We start from the raw sequence: 22,791 nt of genomic DNA, 5'->3' as shown, positions 1-22,791 counted from the left end.
CTACGACAAAAAATGCGGATAGACTCTCCTATGATCATGTTCTGGCTCGTTGTCGTTGTGCTTGTCGCTCTGGCGGCCAACGCGTCGGGTCGAAGTTTAGAAATCCGGCGAAAGCGTTTGCAGCCATACGAGCCAGGCCCGATGGCAAACTTTGTGGGTGCAGGGTCCGGGGCCAGGCGCGATGCGGACGGGGAGCACTCCCAAGACGGTAAGGACTGCCAGACGCAGCAGCAAAGGCCAAAGCCGGGAACCGGTGCCAAGGCAAGGGCCTCCGGGATAGCCATCCAGGCCGCAAATGAGGCCAAAAAGGCCAACGAGGACATGGCCAATGCCGTGAAAATAGCGGCCGATAAAATCAAGAACGAGTATGCTGACAAGGCCACGGCTGCGGCCAAAGCCGCCGAAGCTGTCTTGGCCGGGAAGGGTCAAGTTCTAGACCAACTGGACGCCGAAGTCCATGAGGCGGAGGTGGTGGTGCAGGAGGAGAACCAAGAACTGGCTACCGCCGAGACCAATGCCCAGCTAGCCACTAAGGCCAGTCACCAAGCTCAGCAGGAGCTAAAAATGCTATCTGTGGGTCTGAGGCTGGCAAAGGAGTATCTGGACACCAGTGAGCAGGTATCCAGCGTTTGGGCCCAATCCCTGGCCGACAAAACGGCTCTCCTGGAGGCGGCCCAGCGGCGAGTGAGTGTCTTGATGCGTCAACTGGCCGAAGCACGGACGGACTTCGAGAGGACCAGGAAAGCTGCCACTAATGCGGCCCGAGCTGCCCAGGATGCCAAGCAGCGGATTGAGGCAAGTAATGAACCGCGACAGGAGTGCGAGCGCGCGAGACCCAGGCGTGCCTGGCAGCAACACGACAGACCCGATTAGATTATATATTTTGATTAGTTTCCTTATACTTGTTGCATGCCAGAACCAACTAAATAAAAGGCTTGCATTATAATTTAATTTGTAGTTTATTAAACTTTTTTCTTTAGGGAATAAAAATATAAAATTCCTCGACAGCGTGCAAAAAGTGCGCGCGTCTTGAATGGCTGCCAAAAATGCTATGGAACTTTGCCTGTACAAGTCCGATAGGAATACATCTACCGCCTGACTGCCTGCCTGCTACATGGGTGTGGGTTTACAATTCTGGACAAATACTTAAGCGTAACATAAAGATACATATCGGTAAACTAGTAGAATACAAGGGAGCTGACCTAAAAGTTAGGCGTTAGAAGTTATCGTTATGCTTGCACTCCAATCAAGGGAATTACATGTACATGCTTAAAACAAGGATTTAAAAAATAAATATACAATCATAGGGTCGAATTAGTTCGTACATTATAAGTTATGTTGGTTTAATAATTTCAAGGGTGATGCTTCGTTCCTTCTCCTCAGTTAAGCTTTCTCATTTTATATTCATATGTATTAGCAATGGTTTGCGGGTATTATTCTTAGTTCAATCAATTAATCAGTAGGTTAATTGTTAACAAACATAAATACGCAGACCTCTACATAAAATAGTTTCTCTTATACAACTCAAGTACCTTATGGTTAGTTAATTTCTCGTTACTTTAGAATATTTTAATATAGATATTGTAATCCATAAGCATTATATTTACACTCTAACACAAGCCCCTGTAAGTAATCGTTTTTAATGTCTCCCATCGTTTCACATCTGTCACTCGCCTAAGCCCAAATGTCGCTATCTCTTCCAGCTTAGGTGTGGTGCTATCCGCTATGTATAGAATCTGTGGAGCCTTAGCCTAGGTTGCTAACTGATTTGCGTTATCCGTATGTGGTAAGTAGCTAATACGTAACATATTCAATATACAATTACTTTACTCCCCCTGAATACTGACGTCGTCGAGTTTCTGTTTGTTTCCGTCCGATCTCTCGGAGTCTGCTTGCTTTCGTTGCCTAATATGTGCTGTTTTGTTTCTTTCTCTTTAGATATAAGATATAAGATAGAATAATATCAACTGTTTAACTCTTATATATCAACTACTTAAGACGTATTGGGGTATAAAACGAAAGTATCACGATTGACCAAAAACAGATCGAAATAACCGTTAACTACAAGTGTTTCATTTCACAATCCGTGTGTGATTCTTAATTCTTCGGATATTCTTCTAAATTGGGCAATAAGCCACTAAAGTGGAAAGTTATATCTGGGGTTACAAAGCAACTTTGCGTTCTACTCTAAAAGATTTAATTTTATACAAAGGTTTTTATAAATGGGCTTTAAAGAAAAGTTTTTAAAATACAAGTTAGACAAATAGAGTTGTTTAGGGTAGACGGATCACATTTTAAGACAAATATAAAAAGCCTACAAATATCTATACAGCTTTAAAATGAGCTCTTATTATAAACACCTATAACTTGAGCACCAGCAAACATACAAAGAAAAGTTGCACAGCATAACCCCAATATCACTTTCTACCCCAATGGATAAAGCCAGGCCATCCCAATGCTTTATGGATGAAGCTCCCAGCGCCCATCCCTCTCCTGCCTTCCTTTACTAATTTAAGTACTTCCGACAACGCTTGGAGCCACATGAGCAGGGTATCTTCTCCTCTTCGAAGGGGAATTTGTAGTCGTAGGTAAGCTCCTCGCCCTGTACGATCCGGCGCAGTGCGAAGATTATGATGTGTTTGTGGCCCAAGATATCCACGACTTTCGAGTAGCAATTCGGCTGAAAACACACATATTTAAAGACACTTTCCAACAGATTTCTATTATTATTCAACACTCACCTCACAGGAGTGATTGATAAAGCGGGCCGCATTGCCGCGCATGGTTGCATCCACAACCAGGTTGTCGTCAATCTTGAACATGTAGCAGCCAATACCGCGACTGTCATAGTAGCGCTCCCTCTTGTCCGTCAGCGTGGAGCGAATCAACTCTCCGGCATATTCAATGACCATTTCCCCTTCAAATATTCAAGATTTAGTAATTTTCCCAATTCTATAGGATGATTTATGTTACCTGCTTCAATGTCCTTGGTGCAGTAGAGTCCGCGTCCGTGGATGTGCGACCGGAAGACCCCAACGTAATCCTTGTAGGTCTCCTTCAGGGTGCGGTACTTCATGGCCATGGGAAGATTGCTGCCAGTTCCTCGTCTGCAAAATAGTTTTTCAATAAGTATACATTCCAGAATTAGAATAATTCCAAAAAGAATCTACCTGGGCACCAGTTCGCTATCCGAAGGCTGGACAAACACCTGGATGGGCTGCTTTCGATGTCTGGAGGCCAGCCAACTGAACATGTCGTAGTCGCTGCGACTGGAGTACGGCTCACAGCGGGCACACTCGAAGGCGTTCTCCTGCAGCTCATCCTGGTCTGATCCATAGTCGAGCAGCGCTTGGGGGTCTCCGCCAGCGGCCAAGGATGCGTTGCCGCCGCCCGTGCTCCCTCCGTGTCCGGCGTTTGCCGCCGTGGACACATTACCGTTTCGTTTGTGGTACTTCGGCGTGTACTTCGAGCACTTTTCCACTCCCGGCAGCTGTTCGATTAGGTATTTGAGGGCATTGGTCTTCAGTCCGATCATCTGGATGCCACCCATGTCCGCCAGAGGTCCCTCCGGCAGGGGAGTGAGACCGTGCGCCCGCCTGGCCACCTGCACGGCTTCGAAAACCTTTTCCCATATCTCGGAAATCGAACTCGACTTGTAGGTGAAACCGTCTTCGCTTTGAATCTCGTACAGCAGGTGGGGTCCACTGATCTTTTTGGGTTCTCGAACAGGCGGTGGTGGCTCCGGAGCAGCTGCCGTTGGAGCTTCTACTGCCTGCTTGGGGACCGATTCCTGCTTCTGGGCGTCACCCTTTCTCCTGGTCAGTTCCAGCTCCACACCGTTTTGCAGTTGTTTCATCTCAAGGACATGGGCTTCCGCCATTTCGTTAATGTAACTAGCGGCTGCTTCCACCGCTGCGGTTTCCAAAGTGCCTTCAAACTCCTCGGTGGGAGCTGACGAAGCAGCTACCGTGGTCGCCAGAACATCCTCCACCATCTGCTGATAGCCTGCCGCGCTGGCCTCCACCTCTGCAGTGGTTGCCGTGGCTATCGAATCGGCGCAGTCATCGTTGGTCAGATTATCCAGGATCTTGCTGATCTTGTCCTTCACGGCCGGCTCCTCAGTGTCCGACATTTCGTGGTCGTTTCCAACCGAAGCTGCCATCTTCAGGCTGAAGTCGTCCTCCTCGTCGTCGTCATCCTCCAGATCGTCGTCCCTGTAAGAATCCGTGTCCATGGCATCCACTTCAAATGTGTGCTTTTCGAGCAGGAAGCTGTTGTTGGCCAGCTGGGTAAGCTGCTCCCTTTGCTGTTGTTGGATGATGAGCTGCTCTGTTTTGGCGTCCGACGGCGAGTGCTTCTCATACAACCCTTCTGTGTAGATGGACTCGGTGACAGGTTGCTCCATGATCTCGCAATCCGCGTTGGAGGGTACAATGCTGTCCAGCCCGGTGACGGTTTTTAGTTCCGCTTCGTAAATGGGCGACACAGTCTTCGGCATATAGCACTTGGGGGCGATGGCGCTGGTGATCTGCTGAATCACCTGCTGCTCGAGGGGCTTTGGAGGCGTGGGCGACGGCATCACCTGACACTCGATTGTGGGCGGATTCGGCTCCTGGCGCTGCTGCATGGGCAAAACCCTGTTGGTTGGCCTTGTCGTGGAGATGTTCGTCGTGGGAGGAGCCTGTTGCTGGAGAGGGTTCACCACATTGGTGGGCAGGGAGTTGCTGGTGCTGCTGCCGGCGAAGTGCTGCACTCGGTTTACCAACTCCTGCTGATTCACCAGCTCTTGCTGGTCTATCACGAACTGCGTCTGCAGAGCCGGAGCTTCAGCGATGGTTATTATGGGCATCGAAGGCTGCACCTGCACTTGCAACTGCGGCTGCGGCTGCGGCACTGGCGCTGGCTGAGGCTGCTGTTGGAGGGGTTGGGAGATCTGCAGCAGCTGCGTCGGCTGAGGCTGCTGTGGCTGACTCTGCACAGGAGTCCTTTGCTGGGTTATTGTGATCTTTGGGGCCGGTGGCTGCGGGAGTGACACGGTCTGCTGCTGCTGTTGGTGCAACGTGGTTTGGCTCTGGATCTGCACCTTGGGCGCCGGCTTCATTACCTTCGGCTTTACCTCCAGCTTGTGGATGGGCCGAATCATGTTGGTTTTCTTCTGCAGTGGCTTCGACGCAATGCTGGGGGGAGCTCCGCAGTTGGTCCCCGTTTGAGACACCGCCTTGCCCTTCACCGAATGCTTCAGGTTCCCAGAAGTATTGTTCTTCAGCTGCACCTGAGACTGCTGTGTGGCAATGCTCGTGGGCAGCACCTTGTTGACCACCTGCGGCGGCACCTTGCTCAGCCCCGACACGCCCGCCTTACCCGCATTGCTATTCGCTCGCTTCATCTGAGTCACAGGCGGTATCTTAGCCGTGACGACGAGCGGAGCCGAGTAGTCCAGCGTAGCTGTTGAGGCTCCGGACGAGGAGGGCACAGCCTGAAACTGGAAGTTGGCATTCTGCAGAAGATCATCCTGCGCCTGATGCTGAAGCACACTCGCTGCATTCAGGAACGTGCCAGCACCTGTCGCGTCTGTAGGATTGTTGAGCACCACATACCCGGCGGGCAGATCCACAATAGGTTCGATTTTGCTCGCCTGGAATACCTGGGTAGTGGTTGCCGAGAAACTAGCGTTCTGGCTTAAGACTCCAGGCATGGCCGTGGACACAAACTGCTGCGAGGACATCACCGTGTTCTGTACAATGGTCTCCAATCCGTAGTACATCGGTTGCGTGGCCAGGATCACCTGGGGCGTCGTAGTGGCGAACTCCAGGCCAGTAGTTCCACCGCCAGACGTTCCTCCCAGAATGAGGGACTGCTGGCTGGCTCCTGGCTGGCTGCCATCGGCCGCTCCGCTCAACTGAAGTGTCTGGGGCTGAATGAGAGTCCCGATCACCTGGGGTTGTGACTGCAGAGGGGCAGCTGTCAGCATTTGAAGCCCAGAGTTCGTCGGAGCTGTTGTCAGCATAAGGTTGCCACTGGCGTCCGTTTGTAGGAATGTGGCTCCAGCTCCGGGAGCCGCCGTAGTCAGGAAAGTAGGGGTGGCCGTGGGTTGCGGCTGCGGCTTGTAGTCTCCTCCAGTTGGTATGGATATGTACTGCAGCGGCTGTCCTTGGCTTCCGTCTCCGGTGACAAAGGAGATGATGTTCTGCGGTTGTGTCTGAGGAAGTATTAGTTGAGGAGCCTGCGCCTGAGCGCTGCTCTGGAAGAGCAACTGCGGCTGCAGGAGATTTTGGCCCATCACTGTGATGGGCTGCGCCTGCTGCACTTGCGTCGCCTGCTGCACTTGCGTCGCCTGCTGCTGGGGGTGCGGCTGCAGCTTCGCTTGGATGGGCTTCACTTGGTGTCCGGACTTGAGCTGCTTCTGCTTGGCGGCTGCCTGTTGCGCAGCCTTGGTGGCCACGGTTTTCAGGGGTTTCCCGGCCGTCGACAAGGGAAGCACTATCTTCTTGTCTGTATTGGTGGCCTGTAGCGTTTGATAAGTGGCCGTGGGCGCCGTGGTCTGGGGGATCTGGATGAACTGCTGGGTGCCATCGGGGTTTGTGGACACGGCTATCAATTGGGGCTGCGGCGCAGCCGTCACCGTGGGTTGAGCCAAAGTGAAACCTCCTCCGAGATTGGCGGCCAAGCTCTGCAGGGAGTTAGCGTAGATCTGCAGCTCCTCCGTGCCGTTTGATTGGCTGGGAGCCGGGTTGGGCTGGGAGAGAAAGAAGCCGTTGCCAAGAGACTGCGGCTGCAGTTGAAGGGGCTGCAGGCCCTGCAAGCCGAACTGACCCAGTGACCCCAGGCTTTGGACCTGAGGGAAGGTCGTGGCAGCTGCAGTTTGGAGGTAGTTCAAGCCTCCGGCATTGGCCAAGAGTTGCTTCTGGAGCTCGTTCAAGCTCTCCGCACTCAACTGAGCGGCATTTGTGGTTGTGCCAGTCGCGTTGACCTCCGACTCGGAATCATTGGTGGATATCGCGGTCTCACAGGCAGGCAAGTGCCTCTGGAAGGCGTCGTAGTTCCTGTACGTGCACTGGCATCTCTCGCACTTCAACTGGCCCGTAAACTGAGCTGTGGACAGGTTACCATCTGAGATGATGCGGAATTCGGTGATCGAGTCGTCCACGCCGTCCATCTGCATGATCCGCATCTTTGCCGCCTCCTCGCGACCTTCGCTCTTCTCGAAGTAACGCTTTGCAGCGCTCCAAGTGAAGCTCTTGCTTCTTCCGGAGCTCGAGCTCGAGGCCTCCGTGGATGTCTCGCTGATGGACTGCCTCCGGGAGACGCCTGCTACCGTGGCCATCTCCTTCTTGTTGCGCTGTTGACTGCTCAGAGTGAGGATGACACCCTCTGCCAGGTTTTTGGAGAGCTTCCTGCGCTTGATCGCCGTGGCCATGGCACAATTTCCGTCCAACTTCGGCCAGGCCAAGGTTTTGAGCATCTGAACCTGACTAGAGTTCCGAGCCGCAGACAGCATGGCGTCCTCCACAGGATTGCTCGCCGGCCATCCGTTACCCAGGCTCGTATTCGAGTTCCGTGTGTCCTCATCGCAGATGCTGACGCTTCCTCCGCCCGCGTGCTGGTTCTGCTGGCTCTGGCCCTGATGGGAGGTCATGGCCTGCGTGCCATCCTTGGACTGCTCGCTGATGGCAAACAGATCGCTCTTGTCGGCCAGGTCATCGTACATGAATATGTCCAGCATAGAAATGCCATCTAGTATTTCGTGGGGGAGATCTTCGAATATGGCGTCTTTGATTTCGGGAGGCAGCAGGTCGGCCTGCTGTTGGGGTTCCTCCTCCGTGTTCTCGTCCGGAGGAACACACGAGTTCTGGTTGGCGAACTCGCCAGTCCAATCGGTTCCATTTCCTTCGAGGAGATCGCTCCTAGCCAAAGTGCTGTGCCATCGGGCGATTTGCGCGAGTCCCAGTTGCACCTCCTTGCCATTCGGGTTGCTGTGGTCCACGGTGTAGTTCCTGCCTACGTCCAACGAAGTCAAAGTGGAGGAAAAGCTGTTCTGGATAGTCGTGCGCACTGTGTACTCCACTATTTTCCAGGGCTCTTTCGAGGACCAGTATAAGCGGCTGCAGAGGAAGTTGATGGGCACCACCGCCTCGTAAGAGTCGGAGAACCGGGGCACTATAGTGCCCAGCTGTCGGACCTCCAAGGAGCCAATATGGAATTGGACGCGCACCGGCTCTATCAGCTTCTTTCGTTTCCTATCCAACTCCACGTAAACTGGACGGGACACTTCGAAGTTGGATTCGTAGGTGACACTGGCGGAACCGTTGGCCTTCAGGGCGTTGCCGTTTTTCGCATGCGCTGGACAGTACATGGACTTGTCCGTGAGAAAGGCGCACTCGATGCTCCGTGCGCAGGGATAATGATAGTGCTCCCCGCAGGACCTCACATTGCAGCCCACCGTTGCACCCCTATTGCCGCACACCGTGCACTTGATCATCCTTCCCCTTGCCACCGCACTGTGGACGTTTTGCAGCGAGCCGTCGATCTCCTCGAACACCTCTGCCGACCACATGGCGCAGTTCGTGTGCACCCAGCAATCGTGGCCACAGTACAGCAGTCGCGCCTCCTCTCCGGAGAGGCCCTCGCCACTCTTCCGGCAGAACAGACAGACCCGCGAGTCCAACCGCATCTTGATTCCACAGCTGCCCAGGTCGTCCACCTCTTCGATTGGAATGTCTAGCACTCCGGAGCGGGACTCTCCCTGCGAGGTAGAGTGATCGTTGTAAACAGAAGATCCTCCAGCCCCCTCTTGCAGGTCTTCGTAGTTGCCTCCTGCACAGGACTCGAACATGTCCTCCTCCAAGGCATCTGTACAGGCTTTCGTCTCGTTTTGGAACCACGGGAACTGCTCGCTCAGTAACTCCTTGTAGGCGATGTCCAGCTCGTCGCAATTGCTCTGCTGTATCACTCGGCTCATGTCGTAGTTGAACTCCGCCAAGGACACGTACGAGTTGTTGGCAATCTTCTGCTTAATGTCCACCAAGCTGAAGGATTGGGGCTGGCTGATCGGTTGTTGGCAGGAGCAGGGGAGGGATTTTACCACCCGAGATTTGTTTTGGTTCACATTCCGCTGCTGCTGCTCCTTGAACTCGTAGACATCGTCGCTGTTCTGAGATTCGCCATCGCTGCCCAGCCCGTTATCCGATCCACTGCTGAATTGCAGGGCCTTGGGTTGCAGTTTACCGGCAGCTCCGCAGGTGCACCTCATTTTCTTGCGAGGACTCAGCTTCAGAAGAGCACACGCCTGACGCGACTTGCTCAGCAGCTTCAGAACACTGTACAGGCTGACCTTAAACTCCTCCATCACAGCCTGGCGCCATTCCTCCGCCTTTATTTTGGAACTCTCGTTCCTCCGGGCGCACTTCTTGCATATGAACTCAATGGACTCCGGCAGCGTGCTGAGCAGATTGTACTGCTCGTCGCTGAGGCCCTCGCACTTGGAATGCACCCACTGCCGGCAATCGCCGCACTCCATCATCTTCAGATCGAAGTCGTTGTCGTCGTAGCACTTCTGGCAAATGGGGCAGAAGTTTCCCTTCTTGCGCAACTTGAAGCAGTTCGTACACATCGGAAGGTTGCCCACAAACTTGGAGACCTTTGTCGTCGAGCAGGACTTGCACTTGAGGCAGTTCACACAGATCAGGGGACGGTCGGCTCCCAGCAGACGCTTGCTGGTGCCCAGACACGTGCTGTGGTAGTTCTTCTGGCACTTTTGGCACTTCACCTTCGAACCGGAGGACATGTTGCAGGTGTAGCAGACGGTGCAGCGCGGACACAGCCAGTTCAGGCGCTGCGTCAGCTGATTCAGGGAAGAAGCAGACCCGCCGGTACTGGCGGCAGTCACTGACGTCTCCAGCAGACTTCCCATCAGAGTGGTCTCCTCGAATGAGCTGTGCTTCAGGTTGTACTCGTCCTGAACACAATACTGGTGGTACGGTTCACAGCAGCAGGCGCAAAAAATGAGAGGGTCCAATCCCGTCGAGCCACAGAGGAAGCACAAAGCCCTCTGGGCTACTGTTTCGGTAACAATCAGACCGAAGCCTGTTTGGCACACCTCTGCGGGATCGTAGTTCTCCCAGAAATCGATTGATATCAGCGTGCGCTGCTGGCGCTGTTCCTTGGTTCTTCTTCCTTGCGATAGACTGGAGGTCTGCGTCACAGAGCTGCTGGTTATGATGTCCCCATTACGTTGCTTCTTGGTGGCCACCACGTTGATGTTGGAAGCAACTGCCGTATTTCTGGTTCCTACTTTGGCAGGAGCGCTTGATGCCGCTGGTTCTGTTTTGGCCACACTGGTATTCTCTTTGCCAGCTGGAGTAAGCTTCTTTGCCTCTGCCTGGTTACTTGTGGAAGCTTGTTTGACGCTGGCTCCATCCGCAGGATGGGTCTGGCAACTTGCGCAGTTATCGTTCTCATCAGTAACCATTGGATCTGGTTTCTGAGCAGAACTCTCTGATGGCACAGGTACAACTTCCTCCTTCTGCACTTCAACCTCTTCCTCCGCCTCCTGGTCTTCGCCAAAGGTAGCCAACGGTTGGCCCAGAACTATGGAGGCACTCCTGCACACGTGCTTCACCCGAGGTCCCTTAAGGTCAATCCTCTGGCGTTTAAGGGTCTCCCCAGTTGAAGTGCCATTAGCATTGGAGTTGGGATTGCTATCTCCACTGGCTTCTGTTTGGTTTGCGGTCTGAGAAGTCCCATTCGGGGTACCACTTTTAACGGTTGTTGTAGAAGACTGCGCTGGTTCTTCTTTTTGAGCTTCTGGAACTGCGTTTTCTGCGGAGGCGCCTTTCTTAGAGGCCGACGACGTGGGGCTGAGTAGCTTGTCGTTCACATCCTGGTCCTTAACCTTTTCTTTCTCTTTCTCCTTTTCCTTTTCCTTGTCCTGTTTGCCTTTTCTGGAAGGACTGGGGCAGCCAGCTTCATTAGCTGTCAGCTTCTGATCGGCTGCGTTGCTGATCTTCAGAAAGAGGGGCTTCTCGAGGATAGCCGGACGCAGCAGTGGAGTGCTGCCAAAGGTCACGTTGTTCTCCGCCAAAGGATTGGACTTGATCGAGGCCAAGGCACTCGAGGAGTCGCCACTCGACTTCCACTTCACAGACGCCGACGCACTCGCCGAAGATGTACTGGGAGCAGATGAGGCTGTGAACCGTATGCTTCCGGTGGGGGACAACAGTTCTGAGGGCTTACCCTCCCGGGAAGAGACATCCACCCGCATTCCCGCAGGTAGAATGGCACTCAACCGACTCCGATGAGCCGCTGGCAGCTGAAACGAGTGCATGCACTTCTTTAGCCAGCATGCAGTGCAGCGTTCCTTGTAGAGCTTCTTGAAGTTCTTCAGCTGACTTTTGGCCGACTGTATGCTGCAAGATGATCCTGAAACCGAAACGGAACAATGATGAGTTGGATGCAACACACTTTAAACAAACTTGACCCTACCTTCGGCTCCCTTGCACTGCAGGAGCTGCTGCCCACCAGATGAGGCGGCTGCATTGGGACTGCTCGAGTTAGCCGATATGGACTTCTTGGTCATCTTCGACATGAATTTTCGGCAGACGTCACAGGTCACCACCCCGTACTTACGGGGCTGGGCTACTTCCTTGCTGCTGACCGACGTGGAGCACACAGAGCAAGTGCTGCTCGTAGCTGGTCCTGAAATGCACAATCAGATTTACTACCATTCTTGATATATTCACGGAGTTACTCACCTGCCGCAGGGCTGGGGCTTGGGCTGGAACTGGAGGTAGCCAGGGTACCAAACGAAGTCATCGCCAACGAACTAGCTGGCGTTTGAATGGCACTGGGCGACGTGGGACAAGAGCTCTTAGAAGCAGCCACTCCGCCAAAAGGTCCCAGTTTGCTGTCCGTCTGAAACTGCAGTCTTGGCTGGCGCAGCACGAAGCTCCCGCTTGCACTTCCACTGCCACTGCCACTTGTATTGCTATTTAGTTTAAGGCTTCCGAACGAGCTAAAGCCAGCTGACGTGGAGGACGCGGGAGGAGCAGGACCTCCAAAGAGGCTTTTGGGTTTGGAGTCGCTGGGACTGGGCGCTGGCTTCTTGCTAATGGCCCCGTCTTCGATCAACCTTTTGTTCGGCTTGATGATCCTCGAGGATCGGGTGCTCCGCTTGGGCAGCACAAAGTGCGAGTCCATGACCAGTTGCTTCTCCTCGGAGTCTCGTTCCTCAGACTCCCCTCCGTTCTTGTCTGTTTCAGCGCTCTTTTCGGAGACGCCTTCATCCATGTCCTCCAGCTCGTTTTCCTCTTCATCCTGGTTGTTCTCCTCTTCGTCCTCGTCCTCATCCATTTCATCGTCGTCGTCGTTGATCTGACCAGACGGCGAGTCGTTCCGTCGAAAGGTTACTCCACCAGACTTCTCCTCATCCTCGTCCATGGGAGCCCCGAAAGCTCTGGACAGGCCAAAGACATTTGGGGACTCGGAGCTCTTGGCAGCACTTGACGGCACCGAACGAAATTTGAGCGAGTTGAGCTTGTCGATGTTGGAGTTCTTGTTGAGTATCTTGGACAGGATGGACGGTCGCACGATGCACTCGCCACCGCGGGAGTAGTTCAGCGGCCGGTTGAGGGAGTCCTTCTTCATGATCGAGACGAGGGGAATACGGTTGTCGGGGTTGTAGAACCGCTTTATCACCGACTTGTCGTCGCTCGTTTCCAGAACGTTCCTGAAGGTCACCGTCTTCTTCTGCTTGGCAGGTCCTGACCCCGACGCTGTCGCCGCTGCTGCCTGTCCCGGCTTGGGACTACTCCCGGCGGCTGATCCCAACGACCCAGCCCCCGCTGAAGTAGTCGCTCCCGCCGCCGCTTCGTTTCCCGCCGAGCCGGAGCTGGTGGAAGCGGTCTCGGTGGCGGCTTCATTGGGCATGTCGGCTAATCTGCGCTTCTGGAAGAGTTCACAAAAAAGGGGTTCAGTGGGTTTCATGGGAGGGGGATTCCGACCTAATCAATAATTCATGCCGCTAACTACAAGCTCACAAAACGCCAAGAAAACCAGCATTGGAGCCGCAGGTAAACCACAACCGACTTAAGTTACAAATGTTAGTGAACGAAAGTAGCTAGTTAGTTAAGCCTTATGACTAATAAACTTAAAAAAATAAATTAAAATGTAAAGTGGTTAAATATAATACATTCCATAGGAGCAGTCTCTTCTTCAAGTGTAGAAGCAAAATGCAGAAGCATGCAAAGGAACAGGAGCCAGTGCAGCTTTTGGAAAGGGCCCTCTGGTCCGAAGGGAGAGCCACGGGGTTGGGGAGCTCGGGGAGGGAAGGGACTGGTGGCGCAAAACAAGTTACTAAGCATAAGTATAAGTATCGGTATAAGCAGGGGCCCAGACACCAGCGGCTCCGCCACAGCGGCAGACACATGTGGCAGAGTTGCAAGCGCTAAAACGTCATAAAAGCCAATTAAGCAGGTAAGCGACCAGGTAACAATGGGTCCAGTGGGGTGGGGCGGAGCTCGAGAGGGCATTCAGACCAGAACTATAGGCAACCAACTTGAGGGGGTTCTTTATTTACATTTGCGGGAATCGGACTGTGGCATTGGAGGATGGTGGATGGTGGATGGTGTGTGGTGGGTACGAAGGGTGCAGTGCACGCAACTTAAATCAGTTGCAGCACCACTGGGAGGGGGAAAGCAGCTTAAAGTTATTCATAAATAAGGCGAAAAATAAAGGGGAAACACCTGGGAACAAACCGGCCACAACACCGACAACCTGAAAGGTGGAAATCAACTTACCAGGGCCGCATCTTCGCCCGCTTCTCCAGCAAAGGGATTCGCCGTCCCCATACTAGCTGTCTCCGCTGACGAGGGCGAAGGAGCCGAGTTGGAGGCACTTCCCGCCGCCGCCGGGCCGTTCAGCTCCTGCTGTTGCATCTTCAGCTTGGAAGTGGAGGGCAGCATGACCTCGCCCCTCGCCAGGTTTAAGTTCTTGAACTTCTTGTTGCTGCCTTTGCGGTGTCGCAGTAGTGCCGCATTCAACGCAAAAGATCCTGACGAGGAGCCTCCGGGAGAGGCCAGTCCCGACGACGAGGCAGACGATGCTCCGGGGGACAGGCCTGCCAGGGCTCGTGGGGATGCGGCGGAGGAGGCTTCCGACTGTTTTCCAGAAGATATTTCAATGGAAATTAAACTGCCAGCTCCACTCGACCTTCCAGAGGCTGTTCCAGTTGGTAGTTTAGGGCCTTTTCCTCCGGCGGAGCTCTCGGAAGTAGCTCCCGAAGCCGACGATCCCGAAGATGTTCTAAAAGATTTTGCAGTGGATGCGCCCAAGGCCGCTGCTCCTGATGGGGCAGATTTTGTTCTGTCCTTGTCCCCGTCCTTGGACTCCCCCGGCTGCTCTTTGTCCGAATTAGCCGCATTCCTGTGGCTACTGGCGCCGTTCACACTACCTCCGTTGGTGGATCCCGAGCCAGATCCTGAGGCAGAGCTGCTCCCGTTTCCAGTTCCTGCCGAACTGGATCCAGAGGAGGATGAGGCGTTGTTTCCGCCTGTGGAGGAGGCCCCGCCCGGGGCATTGTCGTCCTCATCTTTATCACAATTGTTCCCCTTTTCCCGCGCAGTCAAGGACCCGGAACCGGATCCAGAGTTTGTTTGCTGCTGCTGCTGCTGGGTGTCCGGTTGGGGTTCCGGCTGCGTTTCCGGCTGTTGCTGCGGCTGATCATCCTCCAGCTGAAGGACACTGATCCGCTTGCGGTTGATCGACTTCGAGGGTTTGCCGGGAAACTTGGAGCGACCCATTGTTTGTTTGACTTTGCGTTTGCCTTTGCGTTTGCATTTGCTCGCTTTTGATTTGTAGTTTCCTTTTTTTGTTCGATTTACGTTTGGATTTCGGTTAGCAGTTGCTTTTCTCGACTCTTTGCCACTATAATGTATCAATATAAGAGAGAGGGTAAGTAAGAGGCTAACGTAAAGACCGGTATTAGCCAAAGTAACGACAAAAACACAACAACACCAACACCAACACAGCAACACTCACGGCGCAAGCAATGCTTTTTGGAATGCGTCAATTTTTCCCCCTTTTTTGTGGGATCTCGTTGTTGTTGCTGGGGCAACTCGTTTATTTTCGCTCCTTCTTCACTCACTGCCCACTACGCCCCTGACCCCATCTGTGTCCCCACTCACTTCTGGCACTCTCTTTGGTCTCGTGTGTTATTTTTTGCGCGCTTCTCGTTGCGCGCTCCTTGAACAGCGAATTACAACTACAAAGGCCAATGCGACAAGCAAGGCTTTGTTGCTCTCTCCCGGCTGAACGCGCTCTTTCTCCTTCTGTTCTCCGTCCCCCACTCTCTGTTTACCTGTCTTGGCTCTCTTTCCCTCCTGAGCAAGGACCGAGCCATATTAAAGGTGCAATTGCAGCTGCCTTTGTTCCGCTCCTTCCTCTGCCACGTCTTGCGTGACCGTAAACAGAGACGCATATAGTGGTGACATATGTGGCGGTTAATTGGCTAAAAAAGGTACCGAAAGTAACTCAAGAAAAGGCTAGAATATCAATCTACCTAATCGGAGATGAAGTTGTATTATTTAAATCCTTTGATTGTATCTTTTAATTAAAGTTTTTTTTCAAAATACCTATAATTTTTTGAGTGAAAACAAGTTAAATTAAGAGACAATACTCATTAATTTTATTAACTTAAGGAGAGTATTTTTTGAGTTTTGCAGCTTTGCATAACCTATCCGTTTCTGGTAACTTTCGTCTGGTAATTTTGTAATTGTTAGCTCTAAAATTCAAAAACAAAACTCCGAATTAAAAACAAGCTAAAAAGTCTGCTCTGACCGTCACACCACCACGTTCCTACCACTAAATGTGTGCAGTTAGCGAAGAAAACAAAAAAAATGAAGCAAAACAACTGCTCCTTAAACTCGCGCTCGTAGCACGAGCTCGCTCTCACAGACTCCTTTCGAGCCAGGCTCTCATGCCCCGATTGTGCCGTCTCTCTTGGCCACCTTCTATCCTACTCGCACCCACTGCCGCGCGGGTCGCTTGTCATCGACGTTTTAAGTGGTTTTTCTACTTCAGACTTGAACTTTTTCTTTTTCTTTTCTTTGCAGGATTTTCTCGTTTTGCCCTGTTGTTGTTGTTGCTCTTGTTGGTATTGCCTTTGTTTTTTTCTCGCAGTTTCAGTTTTGAGTTTTTTGTTTGCTGGAAATGGAAATTCTTACAGTTGTTGTTGCTGCTGTGCTGTGGGCCACTATTAAGTGGTGGGTTTTCCTGCCGCTGCCTCTTTTTACGACAGTTTTCCTTTGTTCTCTGCTCGCGTTTATGGCCTGATGAAAATTCTTCTTTTTGCGCGTTTAGTTTTTCTGCGTTGGGAGTTTCTGCTCGACGAATTCACAGTTTTCCACATAGCTGTACTTTCGCGCTAACTTTTCTCTCATCTGCAGTTGATTTTGATTTTGTTCTTGTTGTTGCTGTTGCTTTTGCTTTTGCTGTTGCTGTTGCTATCCCACATCAGGATCATTATCATTATATCATCATTATCCCCATCACCGGCTCATCATCAGGTTCGTCTTGTGGTGGTCTACATCATTGCCATTCCACCACACTCCTTCACGCACACAGCTGCACCAAAGTCTGCGTCTTGAATCTGCAAAAATAATTGGGGGGTGGTTGGAGATGGGGTTGAGGTGGTGGTGTATCCAAGGGAGGGGGCGGACGGGTGGGAAAAAACAAAGTAGAAATTTATTAGTTCGCTTCGTCGCAGTTGGGCAAACAAGTTGAAAGTTGACTTTTCGAGTGTTTGAGCGTGTGTGCCAATGTTTGTGTGGGTGACGGTGCGGTGATTATGCATGTGTTTGTGAATGAGTGTGCAGTGAGTGGTGAGTGCAGGGACGTCGCAGGACTTTGTGAGGGGTTTGCTTATTTACATATCTAATAAAGGCTACTTGAACATAACGATTTGTTTGGTGTGGACATTAGAGCACCCTTTGCGAGCCTTAGTTAGTCTTTAGCTTAGTACACCCCTTTCCGACGCCTCTGCTCGCAGATAGTGTGTGTGCATAGCATGTGCTTAAATGGCAGGAATGAGGTGAAAATACTTTCGAGTTTTTGGCGCTTTCCATTTACCCCCGCCCTCCCAACAGCCACCCCCCCAAGCCGACATCGGCATGAGTCAGTAGTGCGGCGTAATTGTTTTCCGTTGCGCCTCTTGTTTCCACTCGAAGGTGTTTGGCAGCAGTTAGTTTACCCGGTTTACTCGGCTGCCTGCCTCGTTAGTTAGTCAATCTTGTCAACTGTACTGCAACTGCAATGCTCCCAGCAAGTTAATTTAGTTGCACACATATGCAAGCCAGCCTGCCTCACAGTGGAACTTATTAAGGCACTTTTTGATAAAAAAAAAAAATATGTTTCTGGTATATCCCTATACCTAAGGTCTATACCTAAATATATTTCATCAGATATTGGAGTCTTTAATAATCTATAGATATTCTATTCTATTCCAATCTATCTATAGATATCTAATCTTTTATTTATGGCGTTTGATAACCAGAAAGTCTTCGAGATACAAAATGTATCCCGCATTTTGCGACTGTCACCCACTGTAACTCAGCCTGTCCCAGTCTCCAGTTGTTTGCGATTTGTGATTTTATTTGTCGATTTTCCTCGTTTTCGTTTTTATTTTATATCGTCTTTGCTTTGGTTTTTGTTTCTGTTTCTGTTTCTGATGTTAATGGCATGATGTAAGCACGGGACTGAGGCTGGGACTAATACTGGGAATGAGCCGGGCTTAATTGGACAACACTCCTCCGTATTTGCACAGCGATTACACTAATTGCCGCGGAGTCGCTTTGCCGCGAATTAAACACTGAATATGCACATGAATATGGGTGATTTGCATTCGGAATCGATGGAGACCTGATGGTTGATGGGGTGCTAAAGCCACTTGAGTGCGATTATGGCGATTTAATCTACGAAAGATACAAGTGATTTGTGGCTTCATAACGTGCTGCCTGGGAGGTCGTATCTTCCAAACACAAATGTTTACATAAACATGTATGTAAATGCTTTTAATGGTAATCTTTTTTTAAAATTCCTATTTTTAAAAAAAGATCGATTTATGACTATCGATCTATTTCACGAATCTGACTTACATTTTAGCCGTTTTAAAGCAAAACAATATTAGTGGCTGTGTGGTAGCTAACACAAAGCGCTGGGCAAATAACATGACATAACAAACTAAAGGTTAATTCTCTCAAGCTCAAAACAATTGTCAACAATTTAATACCCCAGCGGTGCGACGACAAGGGCGGGTGGGGCGCAGGGGGGGAGCCGACCGACAGGCAAGAAACAATCACAAAACACTCGCCAACAAATTGCACACCAAACGTATCTGTGTATCTGGGAGATACAAAACGTACCATACCCACTCTCGGAAAAGCGCAGACAGCCGCAGAATGCCGACTACGCTGTGTGTTGACATCAATTAACTAAATCGCTTTAATTATGTGCCGCCCAATGAATGGCACTGCAGGAATAAATATTTTAATTTGAATCAGAAACACACGATAAATTTCAGATATTGGAGGGTTTATTATTCGTAAAAATTGTGGGAACCCTTCAAGATAATAAATGATGAATAGCCTTTTTGAAATGACTTTCGAAAACAAATCATCCGAAAGCCTTTTGAAAATAACACCCAAGAAGGTACGGCGCTACAAGAGGGCCTCAAAAGGGTCAGACCTGATTCCAGTAAAACCAAACAATCCGCCAGATACGGATAAAACTGGCCTGGCCAATTCAAAACTCGAATGCATCGTCATCATCTCGAAATCGACAGACAGCCGAGTAAACACGACGAACAAAACGACGGGTGTGTAGAGCGCGGTGTGGGGTGTGGGGTGTGGGGTATGGGGAGAGAGATGAGAGGTGAGAGGCGAGAGAACGAGAAACGCGGGCACTCACAAACCTTTTACTTAATTGCCATCAATTATGGTGAAAAGATTAAGAAATCAAAACAAGCGCAAACCCAAAACAGAAACGTACGCGAAGAATGGGCCAAAATGGACCGGGATATGCCACTGAACAAAAGTTCGGGCTCTGCATTAGACTAATTACGTAACTGGTAATAAATGACGTGCTTATAGTCACTGAAATATAGTGAGGGGTCTGTAAAGCCCTACTCATAAATCGATTAAATCCCTCCTTTAACCATTGTAGTCCTTATATTAACATACAAGAACAGATAATTGGGAAATTTGGGTTTTAATTGGTTAATTGATTAAAAGTGACACCTAATTACTCGCTCTTTCTTGGGCTCGAGCCGCACAATTATGGGTGCTAGTCCGCTGCCTCTCTCTCTCCACCCACTGCTCTCCCGTCCCATGGTACAGCCATCTCGTTCGCACAGCATGCCAATAACCGCCAAAGAGCCGAACCGCGCACAAAACTTGCAAATTGCGAGTAATTGAGAAGATTAAAGTCAAGCACGCGAGAGCGGCCAGAGATTGTCAGAGGGAGGCAGTGGGCGGAGGGTGCGAATGAGGAGAGAGAGATGCGAAGGCAGGTAACCTCACAGCCACCGAATAGACAACTATCTGCATACCGACAGAAAGATTGACAGATGAACACTCGCGTCCAAGACAGTAGTAACACAACACTTTATATTAAATTATTACAATTATTCGATAACCAGTTTTGGTTAATTATCCAACTGGTATGAAATACTAACTCAAATAAGAACTGTAACGCTATAGCTCCACATTTGTGTCCCCTGGGCTGTATTTACTTACAAACACGATTGACAAGTTGAGAAAAATCAAAGTCGCCCATAAAATATGTAAATTCGTATGAAATTATGCAAAAATGCCTCGAAACGACAAGGCGACAAGAGAGCGGAGAGAAAGCAAGTGAAGCAACAAATAAGAGCAGCTGGGAGAAGAACGCGAGAGAGCCCCAAGCGCCAGAGAGCCCACGCGGGGGCGTTTGTTTGTATGGGTCTTCGTAAATCAAAACACGCAGCAGCTAAAGGTGAAAAATGAAAAATGTGCGCGCCAATAATTCGCCCAAGGTGCGTGTGTGTGGGTGCAAAGTAGTTCGGATATCTTCGTACCATGAATGAGCATTGAGAGCTCAGTTCGCAGTTCGCAGCTCGCAATTTCGATGTCCAATTTGCCACGAAACACGAACCAGCAGCGGCAACACTCGCCAATTTGCGTGTGTGCGAGCGTGGACATCTGTTTCGTGGTGTTGGTGGTGGTGGTGGTGGTGGTGGTGGCGGTGGTGCAGTGGTGGTGGTTTGTAAAGTAAAATAAGGCAACCCAGTTGGCAGCTGCTGCACAGCCTCAGCCTCCCCCTCCCCCTCCCCCTGCCCGACTTCACTCTGTATTCATACGCATCGCAGAGTAAATACTGTAAGTACCGTTGACTGCTAACAATACAAACTAATATTTTGGTTGGGCAGAGCAAATATGTAAGACTAACACAGGGAACAGGGAACGCTATTTAAGTAGTTTTTGGGGGTGTTTTTCGAGTGTAAACAACAATAGTTTTCGAAAACATTTCAATATTTATCGAAAGCGCCCCGGAGCGAGGACTGGGCTGGAAGACCTTAGATGCAAATAAGGTCATTTTCTTATGGTATGTCATAGGTTGAGATAAAAGATACATATGTTATTGTACGGATTATTTCGGTCGTTTGATGAGTTGCGAAGCCTGTTCGAGCGTGAAAATGCATTTGCCTTTTATTCCATTGCATTCGGATTCGCATTCGCATCCCATTCGCATTGCCATTCCCACTTCCCATTCAAGATCTCGCACATTAGCTTACGGCTCAGTGGTTTCCCGTCAAATGGGCCGAGTTTTGAAAGGCGAATTTTAATATGCGCAATTACTCATTTTGCGCCTCAATGTTATTTGGCGCGTAGTTTCCCACCAACACACGCACACTGCAAGACTCTCAATTCGCCTTTCGATGGCAACAAAAATAACAATAAAAACAAAAGCAGCCAAAAAGTTGTAGCAGCCTATGTATAAAAATATTTGTTTTGTAATTATTCATCATCGCAGCATCGGTTTCGAAGAGGGCAGCATCAGGGACGGCAATCGATTTGGCTGCTGCTGTGATCGTTTTTCATTTTATTGTATAATTTATTAAAAGTTTCAACACAGCAGCAGCAGCCGCAGCGCCAGAAACTAAGCAAACAACAACAACTCTAGTCACACAAACACTCTTGGCCATGTGAGCGCCAGCGAGAGCGAGAGCGGGAGAGCGGCTGAATCTGATTTAGAACGAGGCGACAACAAAAGCAATTAACTGGCTACACATTAGATTTTATTTATCGATGCTGTCTTATTATTGTGTCGGTGTGGGAGTGGCTGGCCCGTCATTTACCGTTCGATTTACGGGTGGTAAATAATGGAAATCTCCGCTGGCAATAAACTACAGTGGAGCGTCTTTTGGGCTGCTGTTCAAATCGTGCTACCAGCTTTCTTATTGGTGTTTTTTTTTTTCAAATACCAATACCAGTGAGGCCGCACTGTAGATGGCAATCTCAGCGTGGGCCATAAACTAACAGTATTGGTTGTGCAGCCTAATTTGCATTATCGAGTGAATAATTAACGACACTTGCTGCTGGCGTCGATTTCTGGCTAAAACAACAATCTAAAACTACTGTCTAGAGGTCTAGTCTACAAGGGTTAGTTCAACTACGAATGTGGGGATATGGAAATGAGGTATGAAGAAGTGTATGTGATGATGTGTGCGAACGTGTAAATATACTGTGTACATGATTAGGTAAAGTATCTCCGGCTCCGGCTCCGGGTGCATTCCGAATCAATATCTGCCATGTACACACATATATATTCACGGCAGATTGACTCATCGGCGCAGCCGGCGACGCCTTTTATCGCACGATCTTTTAATTACCTTTTGTCGAGCAAATATCCAGATTCAGCCTCAGATTCGGGGGTTGCATTTGTCACTCAGCCCACAAACACTACCGATACCGATAATCCGCACTGGGGGCACATTTTGCACTATAACAACACGAAAAACGGCACAAAAACACGAAAACACTAGTGTTTTCCACAATAAACACAGGGGTGCAAGAGAGAATTGCGATTTTCGTTTTTATTTTCGTTCACTTGTTTCTTGGTTTTTGCTTTGGCTTTCACATTCGCCGCTCTCCCTCGCTTTGTCCCGCTCTCGCGCCCGCGCGTTTCGTATATACATATATAGTTGCGCACATGTGCGTGTATGTGTGTGAGTGTCTGTATGTACGTGTTTTACGACGATGAAAAAATGCCCTCTTCTTCTTCACAAATCAGGTTTGCAACCGATTTTTACACTTTTTGGCAGTTTTGAGCTGCAAATTCGATGTGATTTCATTGCCAGACACTGCACTCTATATTCGGACACACTTTTCACGACAGTTTTTCAATTATTTTCCACATTTTTGGCCTTTTTTACGGAAATAAAGGCGAGCAGCAACGAGCGAGACGGATTTACTTTACAGTGTGACCGCTTTTGAGAATGTTTGGAAACAATTGTGGCCCTAGTCGCCCTGTGTTATTTGCTTGCTCTAGTCCCCCTGTACATTTGTCGTGCTTCAGTCGTTTTCTAACACCACTGCATCCTTGAAAATTTGAGCCGCCACATTTTTGAACTGCGGTTTTTTTCACGTTGCCACAAATTCTCGTCCCAGTTTGAAAAAGTTTCTTCGATTGTATTTGTCCGATTTTAATACCAAAATTAAATTTTATTTTTGAGTTGCGTTTCTATTTCCGGGTTTTCTTGAA

The 22,791-nt window shown here is 50.1% G+C and overlaps 2 protein-coding genes across 5 annotated transcripts; one reads left to right on the top strand and one right to left on the bottom strand.

Annotated features, from left to right (window-relative positions):
* Positions 1-12: 12 nt before the first annotated feature.
* LOC108130783 (uncharacterized abhydrolase domain-containing protein DDB_G0269086) lies at positions 13-951 on the top strand. The gene has a single exon (XM_017249386.2). The coding sequence runs from the start codon at positions 13-15 to the stop codon at positions 871-873; it is 861 nt and encodes a 286-aa protein (XP_017104875.2). The 3' UTR covers positions 874-951.
* On the bottom strand, positions 941-22,780 carry trx (histone lysine N-methyltransferase trithorax). Of its 4 annotated transcripts, XM_017249382.3 has the most exons (9): positions 21,920-22,780; positions 16,218-16,642; positions 13,794-14,919; positions 11,751-12,942; positions 11,482-11,694; positions 3,171-11,418; positions 2,974-3,107; positions 2,742-2,917; positions 941-2,680 (listed from the first exon to the last, which is right to left on the bottom strand). In XM_017249382.3, the coding sequence occupies exons 3-9, from the start codon at positions 14,793-14,795 to the stop codon at positions 2,507-2,509; spliced, it is 11,139 nt and encodes a 3,712-aa protein (XP_017104871.2). In that variant the 5' UTR covers positions 14,796-14,919; positions 16,218-16,642; positions 21,920-22,780; the 3' UTR covers positions 941-2,506. The 4 variants fall into 4 exon arrangements, with proteins under 4 accessions (XP_017104871.2, XP_017104873.2, XP_017104872.2 ...); XM_017249384.3 differs by lacking the exon at positions 16,218-16,642; XM_017249383.3 differs by lacking the exons at positions 16,218-16,642; positions 21,920-22,780 and adding an exon at positions 15,180-15,486.
* Between the last annotated feature and the right edge of the window lie 11 nt (positions 22,781-22,791).

Source organism: Drosophila bipectinata, chromosome 3R (assembly GCF_030179905.1).
Source record: "Drosophila bipectinata strain 14024-0381.07 chromosome 3R, DbipHiC1v2, whole genome shotgun sequence".
In the NCBI taxonomy this organism is placed as follows: Eukaryota; Metazoa; Arthropoda; class Insecta; order Diptera; family Drosophilidae; genus Drosophila; species Drosophila bipectinata.
Note: the sequence above shows the minus strand (reverse complement) of the source record. Positions and strands in the feature narration are given on the sequence as shown.